General features: G+C 56.1%; 1 protein-coding gene across 1 annotated transcript in view; it reads right to left on the reverse strand.

Moving 5' to 3' along the window:
• The window catches only part of LOC128851474 (cleavage and polyadenylation specificity factor subunit 1-like), a 53,177-nt gene that overhangs the window by 22,608 nt on the left and 10,642 nt on the right, over positions 1–19,927 (reverse strand). Inside the window, exons 2-5 of the mRNA XM_054060568.1 lie at positions 15,829–15,979; positions 13,330–13,357; positions 8,645–8,778; positions 4,218–4,298 (exon numbers count right to left, since the gene is read on the reverse strand). Of these exons, the coding sequence (XP_053916543.1) occupies positions 4,218–4,298; positions 8,645–8,778; positions 13,330–13,357; positions 15,829–15,972 (387 nt within the window). The 5' untranslated portion in view covers positions 15,973–15,979. The remainder of the gene's footprint in view (positions 1–4,217; positions 4,299–8,644; positions 8,779–13,329; positions 13,358–15,828; positions 15,980–19,927) is intronic.

Raw genomic sequence — 19,927 nt, forward strand, 5'->3', positions numbered from 1 at the left:
ATGACTCCATTTGGACCTGGAAGATGTTTGAGGTCCCTCCAACCCAACCCAACGCATTCCACGACTCCGTTTGGCCCTGGAAGGTGTCTGAGGTCCCTCCAACCCAACACATTCCATGACTCCATTTGGCCCTGGAAGATCTTTGAGGTCCCTCCATCCCAACCCAACTCAATCCATGATTCCATTTGGACCCGGATGACCTCTGAGGTCCCTCCATCCCAACCCAACACAATCCATGACTCCATTTGGCCCTGGAAGACGTCTGAGGTTCCTCCAACCCAACGCATTCCATGATTCCATTTGGACCCGAATGACCTCTGAAGTCCCTCCAACCCAACGCAACTCAATCCATGATTCCATTTGGAACTGGAAGACCTTTGAGGTCCCTCCAACCCAACCCAACCCAATGCATTCCATGATTCCATTTGGCCCTGGAAGACCTCTGAGGTCCCTCCACCCCAACCCAACCCTAATCCATGATTCCATTTGGCCCTGGAAGAGCTCCGAGGTCCCTCCAACCCAACACAATCCATGGTTCCTGTTGGCCCTGGAAGACCTTTGAGGTCCCTCCATCCCAACCCAACGCATTCCATGACTCCGTTTGGCCCCGGATGACCCCGGAGGTCCCTCCAACGCATTCCATGACTCCGTTTGGCCCCGGATGACCCCGGAGGTCCCTCCAACGCATTCCATGACTCCGTTTGGCCCCGGATGACCCCGGATGACCCCGGAGGTCCCTCCAACGCATTCCGTGACTCCGTTTGGCCCCGGATGACCCCGGATGACCCCGGAGGTCCCTCCAACGCATTCCATGACTCCGTTTGACCCCGGATGACCCCGGAGGTCCCTCCAACGCATTCCATGACTCCGTTTGACCCCGGATGACCCCGGAAGTCCCTCCAACGCATTCCATGACTCCGTTTGACCCCGGATGACCCCGGAGGTCCCTCCAACGCATTCCATGACTCCATTTGACCCCGGATGACCCCGGAGGTCCCTCCACCCCAACCCAACGCATTCCATGACTCCGTTTGGCCCCGGATGACCCCGGAGGTCCCTCCAACGCATTCCATGACTCCGTTTGGCCCCGGATGACCCCGGAAGTCCCTCCAACGCATTCCATGACTCCGTTTGGCCCCGGATGACCCCGGAAGTCCCTCCAACGCATTCCATGACTCCGTTTGGCCCCGGATGACCCCGGAAGTCCCTCCAACGCATTCCATGACTCCGTTTGGCCCCGGATGACCCCGGAAGTCCCTCCAACGCATTCCATGACTCCGTTTGGCCCCGGATGACCCCGGAAGTCCCTCCAACGCATTCCATGGCTCCGTTTGACCCCGGATGACCCCGGAGGTCCCTCCAACGCATTCCATGACTCCGTTTGACCCCGGATGACCCCGGAGGTCCCTCCAACGCATTCCATGACTCCGTTTGGCCCCGGATGACCCCGGAGGTCCCTCCAACGCATTCCATGACTCCGTTTGGCCCCGGATGACCCCGGAAGTCCCTCCAACGCATTCCATGACTCCGTTTGACCCCGGATGACCCCGGAAGTCCCTCCAACGCATTCCATGACTCCGTTTGACCCCGGATGACCCCGGAAGTCCCTCCAACGCATTCCATGACTCCGTTTGACCCCGGATGACCCCGGAAGTCCCTCCAACGCATTCCATGACTCCGTTTGGCCCCGGATGACCCCGGAGGTCCCTCCATCGCATTCCATGACTCCGTTTGGCCCCGGATGACCCCGGAAGTCCCTCCAACGCATTCCATGACTCCGTTTGGCCCCGGATGACCCCGGAGGTCCCTCCAACGCATTCCATGACTCCGTTTGACCCCGGATGACCCCGGAAGTCCCTCCAACGCATTCCATGACTCCGTTTGACCCCGGATGACCCCGGAAGTCCCTCCAACGCATTCCATGACTCCGTTTGACCCCGAATGACCCCGGAGGTCCCTCCATCCCAACCCAACGCATTCCATGACTCCGTTTGACCCCGGATGACCCCGGAGGTCCCTCCAACGCATTCCATGACTCCGTTTGGCCCCGGATGACCCCGGAGGTCCCTCCAACGCATTCCATGACTCTGTTTGACCCCGGATGACCCCGGAGGTCCCTCCAACGCATTCCATGACTCCGTTTGACCCCGGATGACCCCGGAGGTCCCTCCAACGCATTCCATGACTCTGTTTGACCCCGGATGACCCCGGAGGTCCCTCCAACGCAATCCATGACTCCGTTTGACCCCGGATGACCCCGGAGGTCCCTCCAACGCATTCCATGACTCCGTTTGGCCCCGGATGACCCCGGAGGTCCCTCCAACGCATTCCATGACTCCGTTTGACCCCGGATGACCCCGGAGGTCCCTCCAACGCATTCCATGACTCCGTTTGGCCCCGGATGACCCCGGAGGTCCCTCCAACGCATTCCATGACTCCGTTTGGCCCCGGATGACCCCGGAAGTCCCTCCAACGCATTCCATGACTCCGTTTGACCCCGGATGACCCCGGAAGTCCCTCCAACGCATTCCATGACTCCGTTTGACCCCGGATGACCCCGGAAGTCCCTCCAACGCATTCCATGACTCCGTTTGGCCCCGGATGACCCCGGAGGTCCCTCCATCGCATTCCATGACTCCGTTTGGCCCCGGATGACCCCGGAAGTCCCTCCAACGCATTCCATGACTCCGTTTGGCCCCGGATGACCCCGGAGGTCCCTCCAACGCATTCCATGACTCCGTTTGACCCCGGATGACCCCGGAAGTCCCTCCAACGCATTCCATGACTCCGTTTGACCCCGGATGACCCCGGAAGTCCCTCCAACGCATTCCATGACTCCGTTTGGCCCCGGATGACCCCGGAGGTCCCTCCATCGCATTCCATGACTCCGTTTGACCCCGGATGACCCCGGAGGTCCCTCCAACGCATTCCATGACTCCGTTTGGCCCCGGATGACCCCGGAGGTCCCTCCAACGCATTCCATGACTCCGTTTGACCCCGGATGACCCCGGAGGTCCCTCCAACGCATTCCATGACTCCGTTTGACCCCGGATGACCCCGGAGGTCCCTCCAACGCATTCCATGACTCTGTTTGACCCCGGATGACCCCGGAGGTCCCTCCAACGCAATCCATGACTCCGTTTGACCCCGGATGACCCCGGAGGTCCCTCCAACGCATTCCATGACTCCGTTTGGCCCCGGATGACCCCGGAGGTCCCTCCAACGCATTCCATGACTCCGTTTGACCCCGGATGACCCCGGAGGTCTCTCCAACGCATTCCATGACTCCGTTTGACCCCGGATGACCCCGGAGGTCCCTCCAACGCATTCCGTGACTCCGTTTGGCCCCGGATGACCCCGGAAGTCCCTCCAACGCATTCCGTGACTCCGTTTGGCCCCGGATGACCCCGGAGGTCCCTCCAACGCATTCCATGACTCCGTTTGACCCCGGATGACCCCGGAAGTCCCTCCATCCCAACCCAACGCATTCCATGGCTCCGTTTGACCCCGGATGACCCCGGAAGTCCCTCCAACGCATTCCATGACTCCGTTTGACCCCGGATGACCCCGGAGGTCCCTCCAATGCATTCCGTGACTCCGTTTGACCCCGGATGACCCCGGAGGTCCCTCCAACGCATTCCATGACTCCGTTTGACCCCGGATGACCCCGGAGGTCCCTCCAATGCATTCCGTGACTCCGTTTGGCCCCGGATGACCCCGGAAGTCCCTCCAACGCATTCCGTGACTCCGTTTGACCCCGGATGACCCCGGAGGTCCCTCCAACGCATTCCATGGCTCCGTTTGACCCCGGATGACCCCGGAGGTCCCTCCAACGCATTCCATGACTCCGTTTGACCCCGGATGACCCCGGAAGTCCCTCCATCCCAACCCAACGCATTCCATGGCTCCGTTTGACCCCGGATGACCCCGGAAGTCCCTCCAACGCATTCCATGACTCCGTTTGACCCCGGATGACCCCGGAAGTCCCTCCAACGCATTCCATGACTCCGTTTGGCCCCGGATGACCCCGGAAGTCCCTCCAACGCATTCCATGGCTCCGTTTGGCCCCGGATGACCCCGGAGGTCCCTCCAACGCATTCCATGGCTCCGTTTGACCCCGGATGACCCCGGAGGTCCCTCCAACGCATTCCATGGCTCCGTTTGGCCCCGTTTGACCCCGGATGACCCCGGAAGCCCCTCCCCCCCCGGGCACTCACGCGCAGTTCGGGTTCCTCGAAGTAATGGAGGGAGAGCGTCTTCAGGTCGTGAGTGCCGGGATCGTATTCCACCACCGAGAGCTGCGGGGGGAGACTCCGCCTGGGCCCGCACCCCAAAACCGGGGGGACCCCGAAATGGGGGGGGGCGGAGGGGAACCCCAAAAAGGGGGATTTGGGGGGAGAGGAACCACAAAATGGGGGATTTGGGGCAGGGGGACACCTAAAAAAGGGGGATTTGGGGGGTGGGGCACTCCAAAACAGGGGAACTGGGGGGCGGGGAACCCCAAAATGGGGGATTTGGGGTGCGGGGAACGCCAAAATGGGGGATTCAGGGCATGGGGACCCCTTAAAAGGGGGATTTGGGGTGTGGGGAATGCCAAAAGGGGGATTTGGGGTGCGGGGAAATCCAAAAAGGGGGATTTGGGGGGTGGGGAACACCAAAAAGGGGGATTTGGGGGGGCAGGGAACTCCAAAATGGGGGATTTGGGGGGTGGGGATCCCCTAAAAAGGGGGATTTGGGGGGTGGGGAAACCCAAAATGGGGGATTTGGGGTGTGGGGAACCACAAAATGGGGGATTTGGGGCAGGGGGACCCCTAAAAAGGGGGATTTGGGGGGTGGGGAAACCCAAAATGGGGGATTTGGGGGGTGGGGGACCCCTAAAAAGGGGGATTTGGGGGGCGGGGAACCCCAAAAAGGGGGATTTGGGGGGAGGGGACCCCTAAAAAGGGGGATTTGGGGGGTGGGGAACCCCAAAATGGGGGATTTGGGGGGCGGGGGACTCCAAAATGGGGGATTTGGGGGGTGGGGAACCACAAAATGGGGGATTAGGGGTGTGGGGACCCCTTAAAAGGGGGATTTGGGGGGTGGGGAACCCCAAAATGGGGGATTTGGGGTGTGGGGAACCCCAAAATGGGGGATTTGGGGTGTGGGGAAGCCCAAATTGGGGGATTTGGGGGGTGGGGAAACCCAAAATGGGGGATTTGGGGCATAGGGACCCCTAAAAGGAGGATTTGGGGGGTGGGGACCCCTAAAAAGGGGGATTTGGGGGGTGGGGAACCACAAAATGGGGGATTTGGGGGACGGGGAACTCCAAAATGGGGGATTTGGGGGGTGGGGACCCCTTAAAAGGGGGATTTGGGGTGTGGGGGTCCCCAAAAAGGGGGATTTGGGGGGTGGGGAACCACAAAATGGGGGATTTGGGGCATGAGGACCCCTAAAAAGGGGGATTTGGGGAGGGGCGGGGAAACCCAAAATGGGGGATTTGGGGGGTGGGGAACCCCAAAACGGGGGAGCTGGGGGGTGGGGAAACCCAAAATGGGGGATTTGGGGCAATGGGATCCCCAAAAAGGGGGATTTGGGGGGCGGGGAAACCCAAAATGGGGGGGCTGGGGGGTGGGAACCCCAAAATGGGGGATCTGGGGGGAGGGGAACTCCAAAATGGGGGATTTGGGGGGTGGGGACCCCTTAAAAGGGGGATTTGGGGTGTGGGGAACCACAAAATGGGGGATTTGGGGGGTGGGGAACCACAAAAAGGGGGATTTGGGGCAATGGGATCCCCAAAATGGGGGATTTGGGGGGCGGGGAAACCCAAAATGGGGGATTTGGGGGGTGGGGACCCCTAAAAAGGGGGATTTGGGGGGTGGGGAACCACAAAATGGGGGATTTGGGGCAATGGGATCCCCAAAATGGGGGATTTGGGGGGCGGGGAAACCCAAAATGGGGGGGCTGGGGGGTGGGAACCCCAAAATGGGGGATCTGGGGGGAGGGGAACTCCAAAATGGGGGATTTGGGGGGTGGGGACCCCTAAAAAGGGGGATTTGGGTGTGGGGAACCACAAAAAGGGGGATTTGGGGCAATGGGATCCCCAAAATGGGGGATTTGGGGGGTGGGGACCCCTAAAAAGGGGGATTTGGGTGTGGGGACCCCTAAAAAGGGGGATTTGGGGCACGGGGAACCACAAAATGGGGGATTTGGGGCGTGGGGGTCCCCAAAAAGGGGGATTTGGGGCGCGGGAAACCACAAAATGGGGGATTTGGGGCATGGGGACCCCTAAAAAGGGGGATTTGGGGTGCGGGGACCCCCAAAAAGGGGGATTTGGGGCGCGGGGACCCCCAAAATGGGGGATTCGGGACACGGGGACCCCCTAAAAGGAGGATTTGGGGCACGGGGACCACCAAAATGGGGGATTTGGGGCGCAGGAACCCCCAAAAGGTGGTATTTGGGGCATGGGGACTCCCAAAAGGGGGATTTGGGGCGTGGGGACCCTCGAAATAGGGGGATTTGGGGCACGGGGACCACCAAAAAGAGGGATTTGGGGCGCAGGGAACCCCCAAAAGAAGAAATTTGGGACGCAGGGACCCCCAAAAGGGAGATTTGGGGCGTGGGGACCCTCCAAAACAGGGGATTTGGGTCAGGGAGACACCCAAAAAGGGGGATTTGGGGTGCGGGGACCCCCAAAAAGGGAGGATTTGGGGTGCAGGGACCCCCAAAAGGGGGATTTGGGTCATGGGGACTCCCCAAAAGGGGGATTTGGGGCATGAGGACCCCCAAAATGGGGGATTTGGGGCGCAGGGACCCCCAAAATGAGGGATTTGGGGCACAGGGACCCCAAAAAAGGGGGATTTGGGGTGCAGGGATCCCCAAAATGGAGGATTTGGGGCGTGGGAACCCCCAAAAAGGGAGGATTTGGGGTTCGGGGACCCCCAAAATGGGGGATTCGGGGCGGGGAGACCCTCCAAACCAGGGGATCTGGGGCACAGGGACCACCAAAAAGAGGGATTTGGGGTGCAAGGACCCCCAAAACGGGGGATTCGGGGCATGGAGACCCTCCAAAACAGGGGATTTGGGGCATAGGGACCACCAAAAAGGGGGATTTGGGGTGCAGGGACCCCCAAAAGGGGGATTTGGGTCACGGGGACTCCCCAAAAAGGGGGATTTGGGACGTGGGGACCCCCAAAAAGGGGGATTCGGGGCATGGGGACCCCCTAAAAGGGGGATTTGGGGCACGAGGACCACCAAAATGGGGGATTTGGGGTGCAGGGACCCCCAAAAAGGGGGATTTGGGGCATGAGGACCACCAAAATGGGGGATTTGGGGCGCAGGGACCCCCAAAAGGGGGTATTTGGGGCATGGGGACTCCCAAAAGGGGGATTTGGGGCACGGGGACCCCCGAAAAGAGGGATTCGGGGCGGGGAGACCCCCCAAAACAGGGGATTTGGGGTGCAGGGACCCCTAAAAGGGGGAATTGGGGCACGGGGATGTTCCAAAAGGGGGATTTGGGGTGCAGGGATGCCCCAAAAAGGGGGATTTGGGGCATGGGGACCCCCAAAAAGGGGGATTTGGGGCGTGGGGACCCTCCAAAACAGGGGATTTGGGGCAGGGAGACACCCAAAAAGGGAGATTTGGGGTGCAGGGACCCCCAAAAAGGAGGATTTGGGGCACGGGGACCCCCGAAAAGAGGGATTTGGGGTGCGGGGACCCCCAAAAAGGGGGATTTGGGGCGGGGAGACCCTCCAAAACAGGGGATTTGGGGCAGGGAGACACCCAAAAAGGGGGATTTGGGGCACAGGGACCCCCCAAAAAAAGAAATTTGGGATGCAGGGACCCCCAAAAGGGGGATTTGGGGCAGAGGGAACCCCAAAAATGGGGATTTGGGGTGCGGGGACCCCCAAAACTGGGGATTCGGGGCATGGGGACCCTCCAAAAGAGGGGATTTGGGGCATGGGGACCCCCAAAAAGGGGGATTTGGGGTGCAGGGATCCCCCAAAATCGGGGATTTGGGGTGCGGGGACCCCCAAAAAAGGGAGGTTTGGGAAGTGGGGACCCCCAAAAAGGGGGATTCGGGGCATGGGGACCACCAAAATGGGGGATTTGGGGCGCAGGGACCCCCAAAATGAGGGATTTGGGGCACAGGGACCCCCAAAAAGGAGGATTTGGGGCACAGGGACCCCCAAAGTGAGGGATTTGGGGTGCAGGGACCCCCAAAAAGGAGGATTTGGGGTGCAGGGACCCCCAAGAAGGGGGATTTGGGGCACGGGGACCACCAAAAGGGGGATTTGGGGTGTGGGGACCCCCAAAACGGGGGATTCAGGGCATGGGGACCCTCCAAAAAGGGGGATTTGGGGCACGGGGATGTTCCAAAAGGGGGATTTGGGGTGCAGGGACCCCCAAAAAGGGAGGATTTGGGGTGCAGGGACCCCCAAAAGGGGGATTTGGGGCAGGGGAACCCCAAAAAGTGGCATTTGGGGTGCGAGGACCCCCAAAACTGGGATTCAGGGCATGGGGACCCTCCAAAACAGGGGATTTGGGGCACAGGGACCCCCAAAAAGGGGGATTTGGGGTGTGGGGATCCCCCAAAATCGGGGATTTGGGGCAGGGGGACCCCCAAAATGGGGGTTTTTGGGGTGCGTGGCCCCCCCGTACCCACCTTGGCGTCCTTGAAGCTGAGGAGCAGCGCGTCGCGCTTGGCGCCGGCCAGCTGGACGCTCGCCAGCGACATCACGTTCCCAAAGAGCGAAAAGGAGGCCAAGAGCTCCAACTTCTCCCGGTGCCCCTTCCCCTCTGCCGGCCGGAAACCGGAAACGGGAAACGGGAAACGGGAAACGAGGGGGGGGAGGGGAGAAAAGGGGGGAAAGGGAGGGGGAAAGAGGGGAGAGGAAGGGAGAGAAAAGGGGGGAAAGGAAGGGGGAAAAAGGGGGGAAAAAAGGGGGAAAGGAAGGGAAAAGGGGGGAAGGGAGGAAGAGAAAAGGGGGAAAGGAAGAGGAAATGGGGGAAGGAGGGGAATAAAAGGGGAAGGAAGGGAGAAAAGGTGGGAAGGAAGGAAGGGAAAAAGGGGGGGAGAAAAGGGGGAAGAAAGGGAGAAAAGGGGAAAGGAAGGGAGAAAAGGGGGAAGGAAGGGAGAGAAGGGGGGAAGGAAGGGGGAAAAGGGGGGAAAGAAGGGGAAAAAAGGGGGAAAGGAAGGGAGAAAAGGGGGGAAGGAAGGGGGGAAAAGGGGGGAAAAGAAGGGGGAAAAGGGGAAAAGGAAGGGAGAAAAGAGGGAAGAAAGGGAGAAAAGGGGGAAGGAAGGGAATGGGGGAAGGAAGGGGAAAAAGGGGGAAGGAAGGGGAAAAAGGGGGAAGGAAGGGGAAAAAAGGGGGAAGGAAGGGGAGAAAAGGGGAAAGGAAGGGAATGGGGGAAAGGAAGGGGAAAAAGGGGGGAAGGAAGGGGGAAAAGGGGGGAAGGAAGGGAGAAAAGGGGGAAAGGAAGGGGGGAAAAGGGGGGAAGGAAGGGGGAAAGGAAGGGGAAGGAAGGGGAGAAAAGGGGGAAAGGAAGGGAGAAAAGCGGGAAAGGAAGGGGAAATGGGGGAAGGAGGGGAATAAAAGGGGGGAAGGAAGGGAAAAAAGGGGGAAGGAAGGGAGGAAAAAGGGGAAAGGAAGGGAGGAAAAAGGGGGAAGGAAGGGAGGAAAAAGGGGGAAGGAAGGGAGGAAAAAGGGGGAAGGAAGGGAGGAAAAAGGGGGAAGGAAGGAAAGAAAAGAGGAAAGAAGGGGAAAAGGGGGAAGGAAGGGAGAAAAAAGGAGGAAAGGAAGGGAGAAAAAAGGGGGAATGGAAGGGGGAAAAGGGGGGAAGGAAGAGGGAAAAAGGGGGAAAGGAAAGAAAGAAAAGGGGAAAGAAGGGGAAAAGGAGGAAAGGAAGGGGAAATGGGGAAGGAGGGGAAAAAGGGGGAAGGAAGGGAGAAAAGGGGGGAAAGGAAGGGGAAAAAGGGGGAAAGGAAGGGGAAAAAGGGGGAAGGAAGGAGGAAAAAGGGGGTAAGGAAGGGTGACGGAAGGGGGGACAGAAGGAGAAAAAGGAGGGGAGGAGGGGAAATGGGGGAAAGAGTGGAAAAAGGGGGAAGGAAGGGAATAAAAGGGGAAAGGAAGGGGAGAAAAGGGGAAGGGAGGGAGGAAAAAGGGGAAAGGAAGGGAAAAGGGGGGGAAGGAAGGGAAGAAAAGGGGGAAGAAAGGGAGAAAAGGGGGAAGGAAGGGGAGAAGGAAGAGGGGAAGGAAGGGGGGAAGGAAGGGGGGAAGGAAGGGGGGAAGGAAGGGGGGAAGGAAGGGGGGAAGGAAGGGGGGAAGGAAGGGGGGAAGGAAGGGGAATGGGGGAAGGAGGGGAAAAAAGGGGAAAGGAAGGGGGGAAGGAAGGGGGAAAGGAAGGGGGAAAGGAAGGGGGAAAGGAAGGGGGAAAGGAAGGGGGAAAGGAAGGGGGAAAGGAAGGGGAAAGGAAGGGGGAAAGGAAGGGGGAAAGGAAGGGGGAAAGGAAGGGGGAAGGAAGGGGGAAAGGAAGGGGGAAAGGAAGGGGGAAAGGAAGGGGGAAGGAAGGGGGAAGGAAGGGGGAAGGAAGGGGGAAGGAAGGGGGAAGGAAGGGGGAAAGGAAGGGGGAAAGGAAAGGGGGAAAGGAAAGGGGGAAGGAAGGGGGAAAAAAGGCGGAAGGAGGGGAAAAAGGAGGGGAGAGGAGAAACAGAAGCGGAAGCCAACGGGAAACAGAGGCGGAAAAAGGAAATCGCCGGAAAACGGAGGGAAAAGAGAGCGGGAAGGAAATGAGGAGCGAGAGACGGGAAAAGAGAGAGGAGGAAAAGAGGGGGAGCAAAAAAGGGGGGATTTGTGACTCCTTCCCTGCGGACCCCCACCAAAAAGTGGGGAGATCACCCCAAAAATGGGGGGGTTCACCCCAAAATCAGGGATCACCCCAAGACGTGGGGGGGTTCACCCCAAACAACGGGGGATTCACCCCAAAAAATGGAGGGATTCACCCCCAAAAATGGGGGGGAATTCACCCCCAAAATCCAAGGGTTCAGTGTCAAACCAGGGGATCACCCCAAAAAAAGGGGGATCACCCCAAAAACCAAGGGGTTCACCCTCCAAAATGTGAGGTTCACCCCAAAAACAGGGGTTCACCTAAAAAAAAAGGAGGGTTCACCCTATAAAAATGGGGGGGTTCACCCCAAAACGGGGGGGTCACCCCAAAAACAAGGGGGGTTCACTCAAAAAAATGGAGGGTTCGCTCCAAAAAAATGGGGGTCGCCCCAAAAACTGTGGAGTTCAGCCCCAAAAATGAGGGGTTCACCCCAAAAACCGAGGGATTCACCTCAAAAACGGGGGATTTGCCGCAAAAAATGGGGGTTCAGCCCTAAAAATTGGGGGATTCACCTCAAAAATTGGGTGATTAAGCACAAAAAATGGGGGTTCACCCCAAAAAATAGGGGGTTCAGACCCAAAAAATGAGGGATTCACCTCACAAAATCGGGTGATTAAGCACAAAAAATGGGGGTTCACCCCAAAAAACGGGTGTTGAGCCCTAAAAAATGGGGGATTCACCACAAAAATGCGATGATTAAGCTCAAAAAATGGGGGTTCACCCCCAAAAATGGGGGGTTAAGGCCAAAAAATGGGGGATTCACCTCAAAAATTGGGTGATTAAGCACAAAAACAGGGGTTCACCTCATAAAAAATGGGGATTCGGCACAAAAATTGGGGTTCACCTCAAAAACATGGGGTTTTACCCCAAAAAATGGGGGTTCACCCCAAAAAAAAACCCAAAGAGTCACCTAAAAAAATCGGGTGATTAACGACAAAAATGGGGTTTCACCTCAAAAAAACAGGGGTTCACCCCCAAAAATGGGGGGTTCAGCCCAAAAAGTGGGTAATTAACCACAAAAAAGGGGGTTCACCTCAGAAAAATGGGGGTTCAGCTCAAAAAAATGGGGGAGTCACCTAAAAAATTGGGTGATTAACCACAAAAAAGGGGGTTCACCCCAAAAAATAGGGGGTTAAGGCTAAAAAAATGGGGGATTCACCTCAAAAATCGGGTGATTAAGCACAAAAAATGGGGGTTCACCCCAAAAAATGGGGGGTTAAGGCCAAAAAATGGGGTATTCACCTCAAAAATCCAGTGATTAAGCACAAAAATGGGGGTTCACCCCAAAACTCAGGTGATTAAACACAAAAACAGGGGTTCACCTCATAAAAAATGGGGATTCGGCACAAAAATTGGGGGTTCACCTCAAAAAAATGGGGGTTCAGCCCAGAAAATGGGGGATTCACCTCAAAAAACGGGTGATTAAGCACAAAAAAGGGGGTTCACCTCAGAAAAATGGGGGTTCAGCTCAAAAAAATGGGGGAGTCACCTCAAAATTTGGGTGATTAACCACAAAAAAGGGGGTTCACCTCAAAGAAATGGGGTTTTAACCCCAAAAAAGTGGGGTTTACCCCAAAAATTGGGGGAGTCACCTCAAAAATCGGGTGATTAACCACAAAAATGGGGGTTCACTTCAAAAAAATGGGGGGTTCACCCCAAAAATCGGGTGATTATCCACAAAAATGGGGGTTCATCCCAAAAAAAGTGGGGTTTACCCCAAAAAAAAGGGAGAGTCACCTCAAAAATTGGGTGATTAACCACAAAAATGGGGGTTCACTTCAAAAATCGGGGGGTTCACATCAAAAAATGGGGGGTTCAGCCCAAAAATCGGGTGATTAACCACAAAAACGGGGGTTCGCCCCCCCAAAAAAGGGAGAGTCACCTCAAAAATTGGGTGATTAACCACAAAAATGGGGGTTCACATCAAGAAAATGAGGGTTCACCTCCAAAAAATGGGGGTTCAGCCCAAAAAATGGGGGTTCAGCCCAAAAAATTGGGGGAGTCACCTAAAAAATCGGGTGATTAACGACAAAAGTGGGGCTTCACTTCAAAAAAACAGGGATTCACCTCCAAAAAATAGGGGTTCAGCCCAAAAAATTGGGGGTTCAGCCCAAAAAATTGGGGGTTCAGCCCAAAAATTGGGTGATTAACTACAAAAAATAGGGGTTCACTTCAAAAAAACAGGGGTTCACCCCCAAAAAATGGGGGATTCAGCCCAAAAATCAGGTGATTTACCACAAAAATAGGGGTTCACCCCAAAAAATGGGGCGTTCACCCCAAAAATAGGGGTTCACTTCAAAAACTGGGGGTTCAGCCCAAAAAATTGGGGGAGTCACCTCAAAAATTGGGTGATTAACCACAAAAATGGGGGTTCACTTCAAAAAATGGGGGTTCACCCCAAAAAATGGGAGGTTCACCCCAAAAATTGGGGGGTTCACCCCGAAACCTCTGCCCCCCCCTTACCTGTATTCCGATCGCCTTTAACTGTCGTCTGTGAGAGGAAAACGGAAGAGAAATCAGGAGGGGAAATGGGAGGGAAATGGGAGGGGAAACGAACGGGAAGGGAAACGAAACGGGAGGGGAAACACGACAGGAAACAGAACGGGAAACAGGACAGGAAACAAACAGGATGGGAAACATGATGGGAAACATGATGGGGGAAAACAAACGGGAGGAGAAACGGGAGGGGAAACACAGGAGGGGAAACGGGAGGGGAAACGGGAGGGGAAACAAACAAGACAGGAAACATGACGGGAAACAGGATAGGAAACAGGATGGGGGGAAAACAAACAGGAGGGGAACGGGAGGGGAAACAAACAGGACGGGAAACACGACAGGAAACACGATGGGAAACACGACGGGGGGAAATGGGAGGGGAAACAAACGGGAGGGGAAACAAACAGGAGGGGAAAAGGGAGGGGAAATGGGAGGGGAAACAAACAGGAGGGGAAACAGGAGGGGAAACGGGAGGGGAAACAAACGGAAGGGGAAACAAACGGGAGGGGAAACAAACAGGACGGGAAACATGACAGGAAACAGGATGGGAAACACGATGAGGGGAAAACAAACGGGAGGGGAACGGGAGGGGAAACAAATGGGAGGGGAAATGAGAGGGGAAACGGGAGGGGAAACGGGAGGGGAAACAAACAGGACGGGAAACAGGATGGGAAACACGATGGGGGAAAACAAACGGGAGGGGAAACGGGAGGGGAAGCAAACGGGAGGGGAAACACAGGAAGGGAAAAGGGAGGGGAACCAAATGGGAGGGGAAACATGATGGGTGGAAAACAAACGGGAGGGGAAACAGGATAGGAAACAAACAGGATGGGAAACAAACGGAACGGGAAACAAACGGGACGGGAAACAGGAGGGGAAACAGGAGGGGAAACAGGAGGGGAGGGAAATGGGAGGGGAAACAAATGGGACAGGAAACACGACGGGAAACACGATGGGGGGAAACAAACGGGAGGGGAAACGGGAGGGGAAACACAGGAAGGGAAACGGGAGGGGAAACACGACGGGAAACATAATGGGAAACACGACGGGGTGGGAAACAGGAGGGGAAACAAACGGGAGGGGAAACAAACGGGAGGGGAAACACAGGAAGGGAAATGGGAGGGGAAACAAACGGGACGGGAAACAAACGGGACGGGAAACAGGAGGGGAAACAGGAGGGGAAACAGGAGGGGAAACATGACGGGGAAACACGACGGGGAAACACGGCGGGAGGGAAATGGGAGGGGAAACAAATGGGACGGGAAACAGGACGGGAAACACGATGGGGGGAAACAAATGGGAGGGGAAACAAACGGGAGGGGAAACACAGGAAGGGAAACAGGAGGGGAAACACGACGGGAAACATAATGGGAAACACGACGGAATGGGAAAGAGGAGGGGAAACAAACGGGAGGGGAACAAACGGGAGGGGAAACAAACGGGAGGGGAAACAAACGGGAGGGGAAACAAACGGGAGGGGAAACAAATGGGAGGGGAAACAGGAGGGGAAACACAACGGGGAAACACGACGGGAGGGGAAACAAACGGGACGGGAAACACGACGGGAAACACGATGGGGGGAAATGGGAGGGGAAACAAACGGGAGGGGAAACAGGACAGGAAACAAACGGGACGGGAAACAAACGGGACGGGAAACAAACGGGACAGGAAATGGGAGGGGAAGCAAACGGGAGGGGAAGCAAACGGGAGGGAAAACGAGAGGGGAAATGGGAGGGGAAATGAACGGGAGGGGAAACGGGAGGGGAAACAGGACGGGAGGGGAAACAGGACGGGAGGGGAAACAAACGGGAGGGGAAACAAACGGGAGGGGAAGCGAACGGGAGGGGAAGCGAACGGGAGGGGAAGCAAACGGGAGGGAAAACAAACGGAAGGGGAAACGAGAGGGGAAACGGGAGGGGAAATGAACGGGAGGGGAAACAAACGGGAGGGGAAACAGGAAGGGAAACACAGGAAGGGAAACAGGAGGGGAGGGAAATGGGAGGGGAAACAAACGGGACGGGAAACAGGATGGGAAACACGATGGGGGGAAACAAACGGGAGGGGAAACAGGAGGGGAAACACGAGGGGAAACAGGAGGGGAGGGAAATGGGAGGGGAAACGAACGGGAGGGGAAACAAACGGGAGGGGAAACAAACGGAAGGGGAAACGAGAGGGGAAATGGGAGGGGAAATGAACGGGAGGGGAACCAAACGGGAGGGGAAACGAGAGGGGAAACGGGAGGGGAAACAAACGGAAGGGGAAACGAGAGGGGAAACGGGAGGGGAAACAAACGGGAGGGGAACCAAATGGGAGGGGAAACAAACGGAAGGGGAAACGAGAGGGGAAATGGGAGGGGAAATGAACGGGAGGGGAAACGGGAGGGGAAACGGGAGGGGAAAGATTAATCTCTCGCCTCCGACCCCTCCAAATTTGGTTTTTGGGGTTGGTTTTTTGGGGGCGTTCTACCTCGGCGTCGTGGTTGAGGCGGTAGACGTAGAGCTGGGAGGTGCCCGCCACCACCAGGCTGCGCTCCGCCGTGGAGAAGAAGTTGCAGTACATACAGAACTCGAGCCCCGTCGGGGGGTGCGTCTGCTTGTAGACGGCGTACATCGCCCCGAGGACACGGCCGGGGGGGACCCCGAAACCCACCGTCCTGAGGGGAAACGGGAAACGGAAGGGGAAGGGGGAGAGGGGGGAGGAAAGGGGGGAAAAGGGGGAGGAGAGGGGGAAAAATGGGGAGGAAAGGGGAGAAAAAGGGGGGAGGAAAAGGGAGGAAAGGGGAGAAGGAAACAGGAGAAATAGGGGGAGGAAAGGGGAGAAAAAGGGGGGAGGAAAGGGGAGAAAATGGGGGAGGAAAGGGGAGAAAAGGGGGGAGGAAAAGGGAGGAAAAGGGGGAGGAAAGGGGAGAAAAAGGGGGGAGGAAAGGGGAGAAAAAGGGGGAGGAAAGGGGAGAAAAAGGGGGAGGAAAGGGGAGAAAAAGGGGGAGGAAAGGGGAGAAAAAGGGGGAGGAAAGGGGAGAAAAAGGGGGGAGGAAAGGGGAGAAAAGGGGGGAGGAAAGGGGAGAAAAAGGGGGAGGAAAGGGGAGAAAAGGGGGGAGGAAAGGGGAGAAAAAGGGGGAGGAAAGGGGAGAAAAAGGGGGGAGGAAAGGGGAGAAAAAGGGGGAGGAAAGGGGAGAAAAAGGGGGAGGAAAGGGGAGAAAAGGGGGGAGGAAAGGGGAGAAAAAAGGGGAGGAAAGGGGAGAAAAAGGGGGAGGAAAGGGGAGAAAAGGGGGGAGGAAAGGGGAGAAAAAGGGGGAGGAAAGGGGAGAAAAAGGGGGAGGAAAGGGGAGAAAAAGGGGGAGGAAAGGGGAGAAAAGGGGGAGGAAAGGGGAGAAAAAGGGGGAGGAAAGGGGAGAAAAAGGGGGGAGGAAAGGGGAGAAAAAGGGGGAGGAAAGGGGAGAAAAAGGGGGAGGAAAGGGGAGAAAAAGGGGGAGGAAAGGGGAGAAAAAGGGGGAGGAAAGGGGAGAAAAAGGGGGAGGAAAGGGGAGAAAAAGGGGGAGGGAAGGGGAGAAAAAGGCGGGAGGAAAGGGGAGAAAAAGGCGGGAGGAAAGTGGAGAAAAGGGGGGAGGAAAGGGGAGAAAAGGGGGGGAGGAAAGGGGAGAAAAGGGGGGGAGGAAAGGGGAGAAAAGGGGGAGGAAACGGGAGAAAAGGGGGGGGAGGAAAGGGAGAAAAAGGGGGAGGAAAGGGGAGGAAAAGGGGGAGGAAAGGGGAGAAAAAGAGGGGAGGAAAAGGGGGAGGAAAGGGGAGAAAAAGGGGGAGGAAAGGGAAAAAAGGGGGAGAAAAGGGGGGAGGAAAGGGGAGAAAAGGGGGGAGGAAAGGGGGAAAAGGGGGGAGGAAACGGGAGAAAAAGGGGGGAAAAAGGGGGAGGAAAGGGGGGAGGAAAGGGGAGAAAAAGGGGGGAGGAAAGGGGAGAAAAAGGGGGAGGAAAGGGGAGAAAAAGGGGGAGGAAAGGGGAGAAAAAGGGGGAGGAAAGGGGAGAAAAAGGGGGAGGAAAGGGGAGAAAAAGGGGGAGGAAAAGGGGAGAAAAATGGGGAGGAAAGGGGACAAAGAGCAGGAGGAAAGGGGAAAAAGGAGGGAAGAGAGGACAAAAAGGAGGAGGAAACGGGGAAAAGGGGGAGAGGAAAGGGGAAAAAAAGGGGGGAGGAGAACAGAAAAGGGGGAGGAGAGGGGAAAAAGGAGGAGTTGAGGGAAAAAAGGGGAAACAAAGGCAGAAACCAAGGGGAAACAGAGGTGGAAGGGAAAGGGAAACGGAGGCGGAAAGGAAAGGGGGGGGAAAAACCCACCCTGATTTCGCACGGGTTTGCGATCAACGGGAAGGGTTGGGGACCCTCCCCCCAAAATCTGTGCCCCTCACGGGGTTCCCAGCCCCCCCCCCAAAACCCCACATTTCCCCCAAAACCCTTCACTTTTCCCCCAAAATCATCCCTTTTTCCCCCCTAAGACCCCACTTTTCCCCCAAACTCCATTTTATCCCCCAAACCTCCACTTATTCCCTCAGAACCCCCACTTTTCCCACCCAAAATCTCACTTTTATCCCCCAAACCTCCACATATTCCCTCAGAACCCCCACTTTTCCCACCCAAAATCTCATTTTGATCCCCCAAACCTCCACATATTCCCTCAGAACCCCCACTTTTCACACTCAAAATCTCACTTTTCCACCCCAAAACCTCCACTTTTTCCCCCAAACCTCCACTTTTTCCCCAAAACCTCCACTTTTTCCCCCAAACCTCCACTTTTCCACCCCAAAACCTCCACTTTTTCTCCCCAAACCTCCACTTTTTCCCCCAAACCTCCACTTTTTCCCCCAAACCTCCACTTTTTCCCCCAAACCTCCACTTTTCCACCCCAAAACCTCCACTTTTTCCCCCAAACCTCCACTTTTCCACCCCAAAACCTCCACTTTTTCCCCCAAACCTCCACTTTTCCACCACAAAACCTCCACTTTTCCACCCCAAAACCTCCACTTTTTTCCCCAAACCTCCACTTTTCCACCCCAAAACCTCCACTTTTTCCCCAAAACCTCCACTTTTCCACCCCAAAACCTCCACTTTTTTCCCCAAACCTCCAATTTTCCACCCCAAAACCTCCACTTTTTCCCCCAAACCTCCACTTTTCCACCCCAAAACCTCCACTTTTTCCCCCAAACCTCCACTTTTCCACCCCAAAACAACCACTTTTCCACCCCAAAACCTCCACTTTTTCCCCAAAACCTCCACTTTTCCACCCCAAAACCTCCACTTTTTCCCCCAAACCTCCACTTTTCCACCCCAAAACCTCCACTTTTCCACCCCAAAACCTCCACTTTTTCTCCCCAAACCTCCACTTTTCCACCCCAAAACCTCCACTTTTTCCCCCAAACCTCCACTTTTCCACCCCAAAACCTCCACTTTTTCCCCCAAACCTCCACTTTTTCTCCCAAACCTCCACTTTTTCCCCCAAACCTCCACTTTTTCCCCCAAACCTCCACTTTTCCACCCCCAAACCTCCACTTTTCCACCCCAAAACCTCCACTTTTTCCCCCAAACCTCCACTTTTCCATCCCAAAACCTCCACTTTTTCCCCCAAATCTCCACTTTTTCCCCCAAACCTCCACTTTTCCACCCCAAAACCTCCACTTTTTCCCCCAAACCTCCACTTTTCCACCCCAAAACCTCCACTTTTTCCCCCAAATCTCCACTTTTCCACCCCAAAACCTCCACTTTTCCACCCCAAAACCTCCACTTTTTCCACCCCAAAACCTCCACTTTTCCATCCCAAAACCTCCACTTTTCCATCCCAAAACCTCCACTTTTCCACCCCAAAACCTCCACTTTTTCTCTCCAAACCTCCACTTTTCCACCCCAAAACCTCCACTTTTCCACCCCAAAACCTCCACTTTTTCCCCCAAACCTCCACTTTTCCACCCCAAAACCTCCACTTTTCCACCCCAAAACCTCCACTTTTTCCCCCAAACCTCCACTTTTCCACCCAAAACCTCCACTTTTTCCCCCAAACCTCCACTTTTCCACCCCAAAACCTCCACTTTTCCACCCCAAAACCTCCACTTTTTCCCCCAAACCTCCACTTTTCCACCCCAAAACCTCCACTTTTCCACCCCAAAACCTCCACTTTTTCCCCAAACCTCCACTTTTCCACCCCAAAACCTCCACTTTTTCCCCCAAACCTCCACTTTTCCACCCCAAAACCTCCACTTTTCCACCCCAAAACCTCCACTTTTTCCCCCAAAACCTCCACTTTTCCACCCCAAAACCTCCACTTTTTCCCCCAAACCTCCACTTTTTCTCCCAACCTCCACTTTTTCCCCCAAACCTCCACTTTTTCCCCCAAACCTCCACTTTTTTTCCCCAAACCTCCACTTTTTCCCCCAAACCTCCACTTTTTTCCACCCCAAACCTCCACTTTATTTCCCCCCACCCTCCCTTTTCCCCCAAAACCTCCACTTTTTCCACCCCCAAACCTCCACTTTTCCACCCCAAAACCTCCACTTTTTCTCCCCAAACCTCCACTTTTTCCCACAAACCTCC

Source organism: Cuculus canorus, chromosome 2, assembly GCF_017976375.1.
Source record: "Cuculus canorus isolate bCucCan1 chromosome 2, bCucCan1.pri, whole genome shotgun sequence".
Classification (NCBI taxonomy): Eukaryota; Metazoa; Chordata; class Aves; order Cuculiformes; family Cuculidae; genus Cuculus; species Cuculus canorus.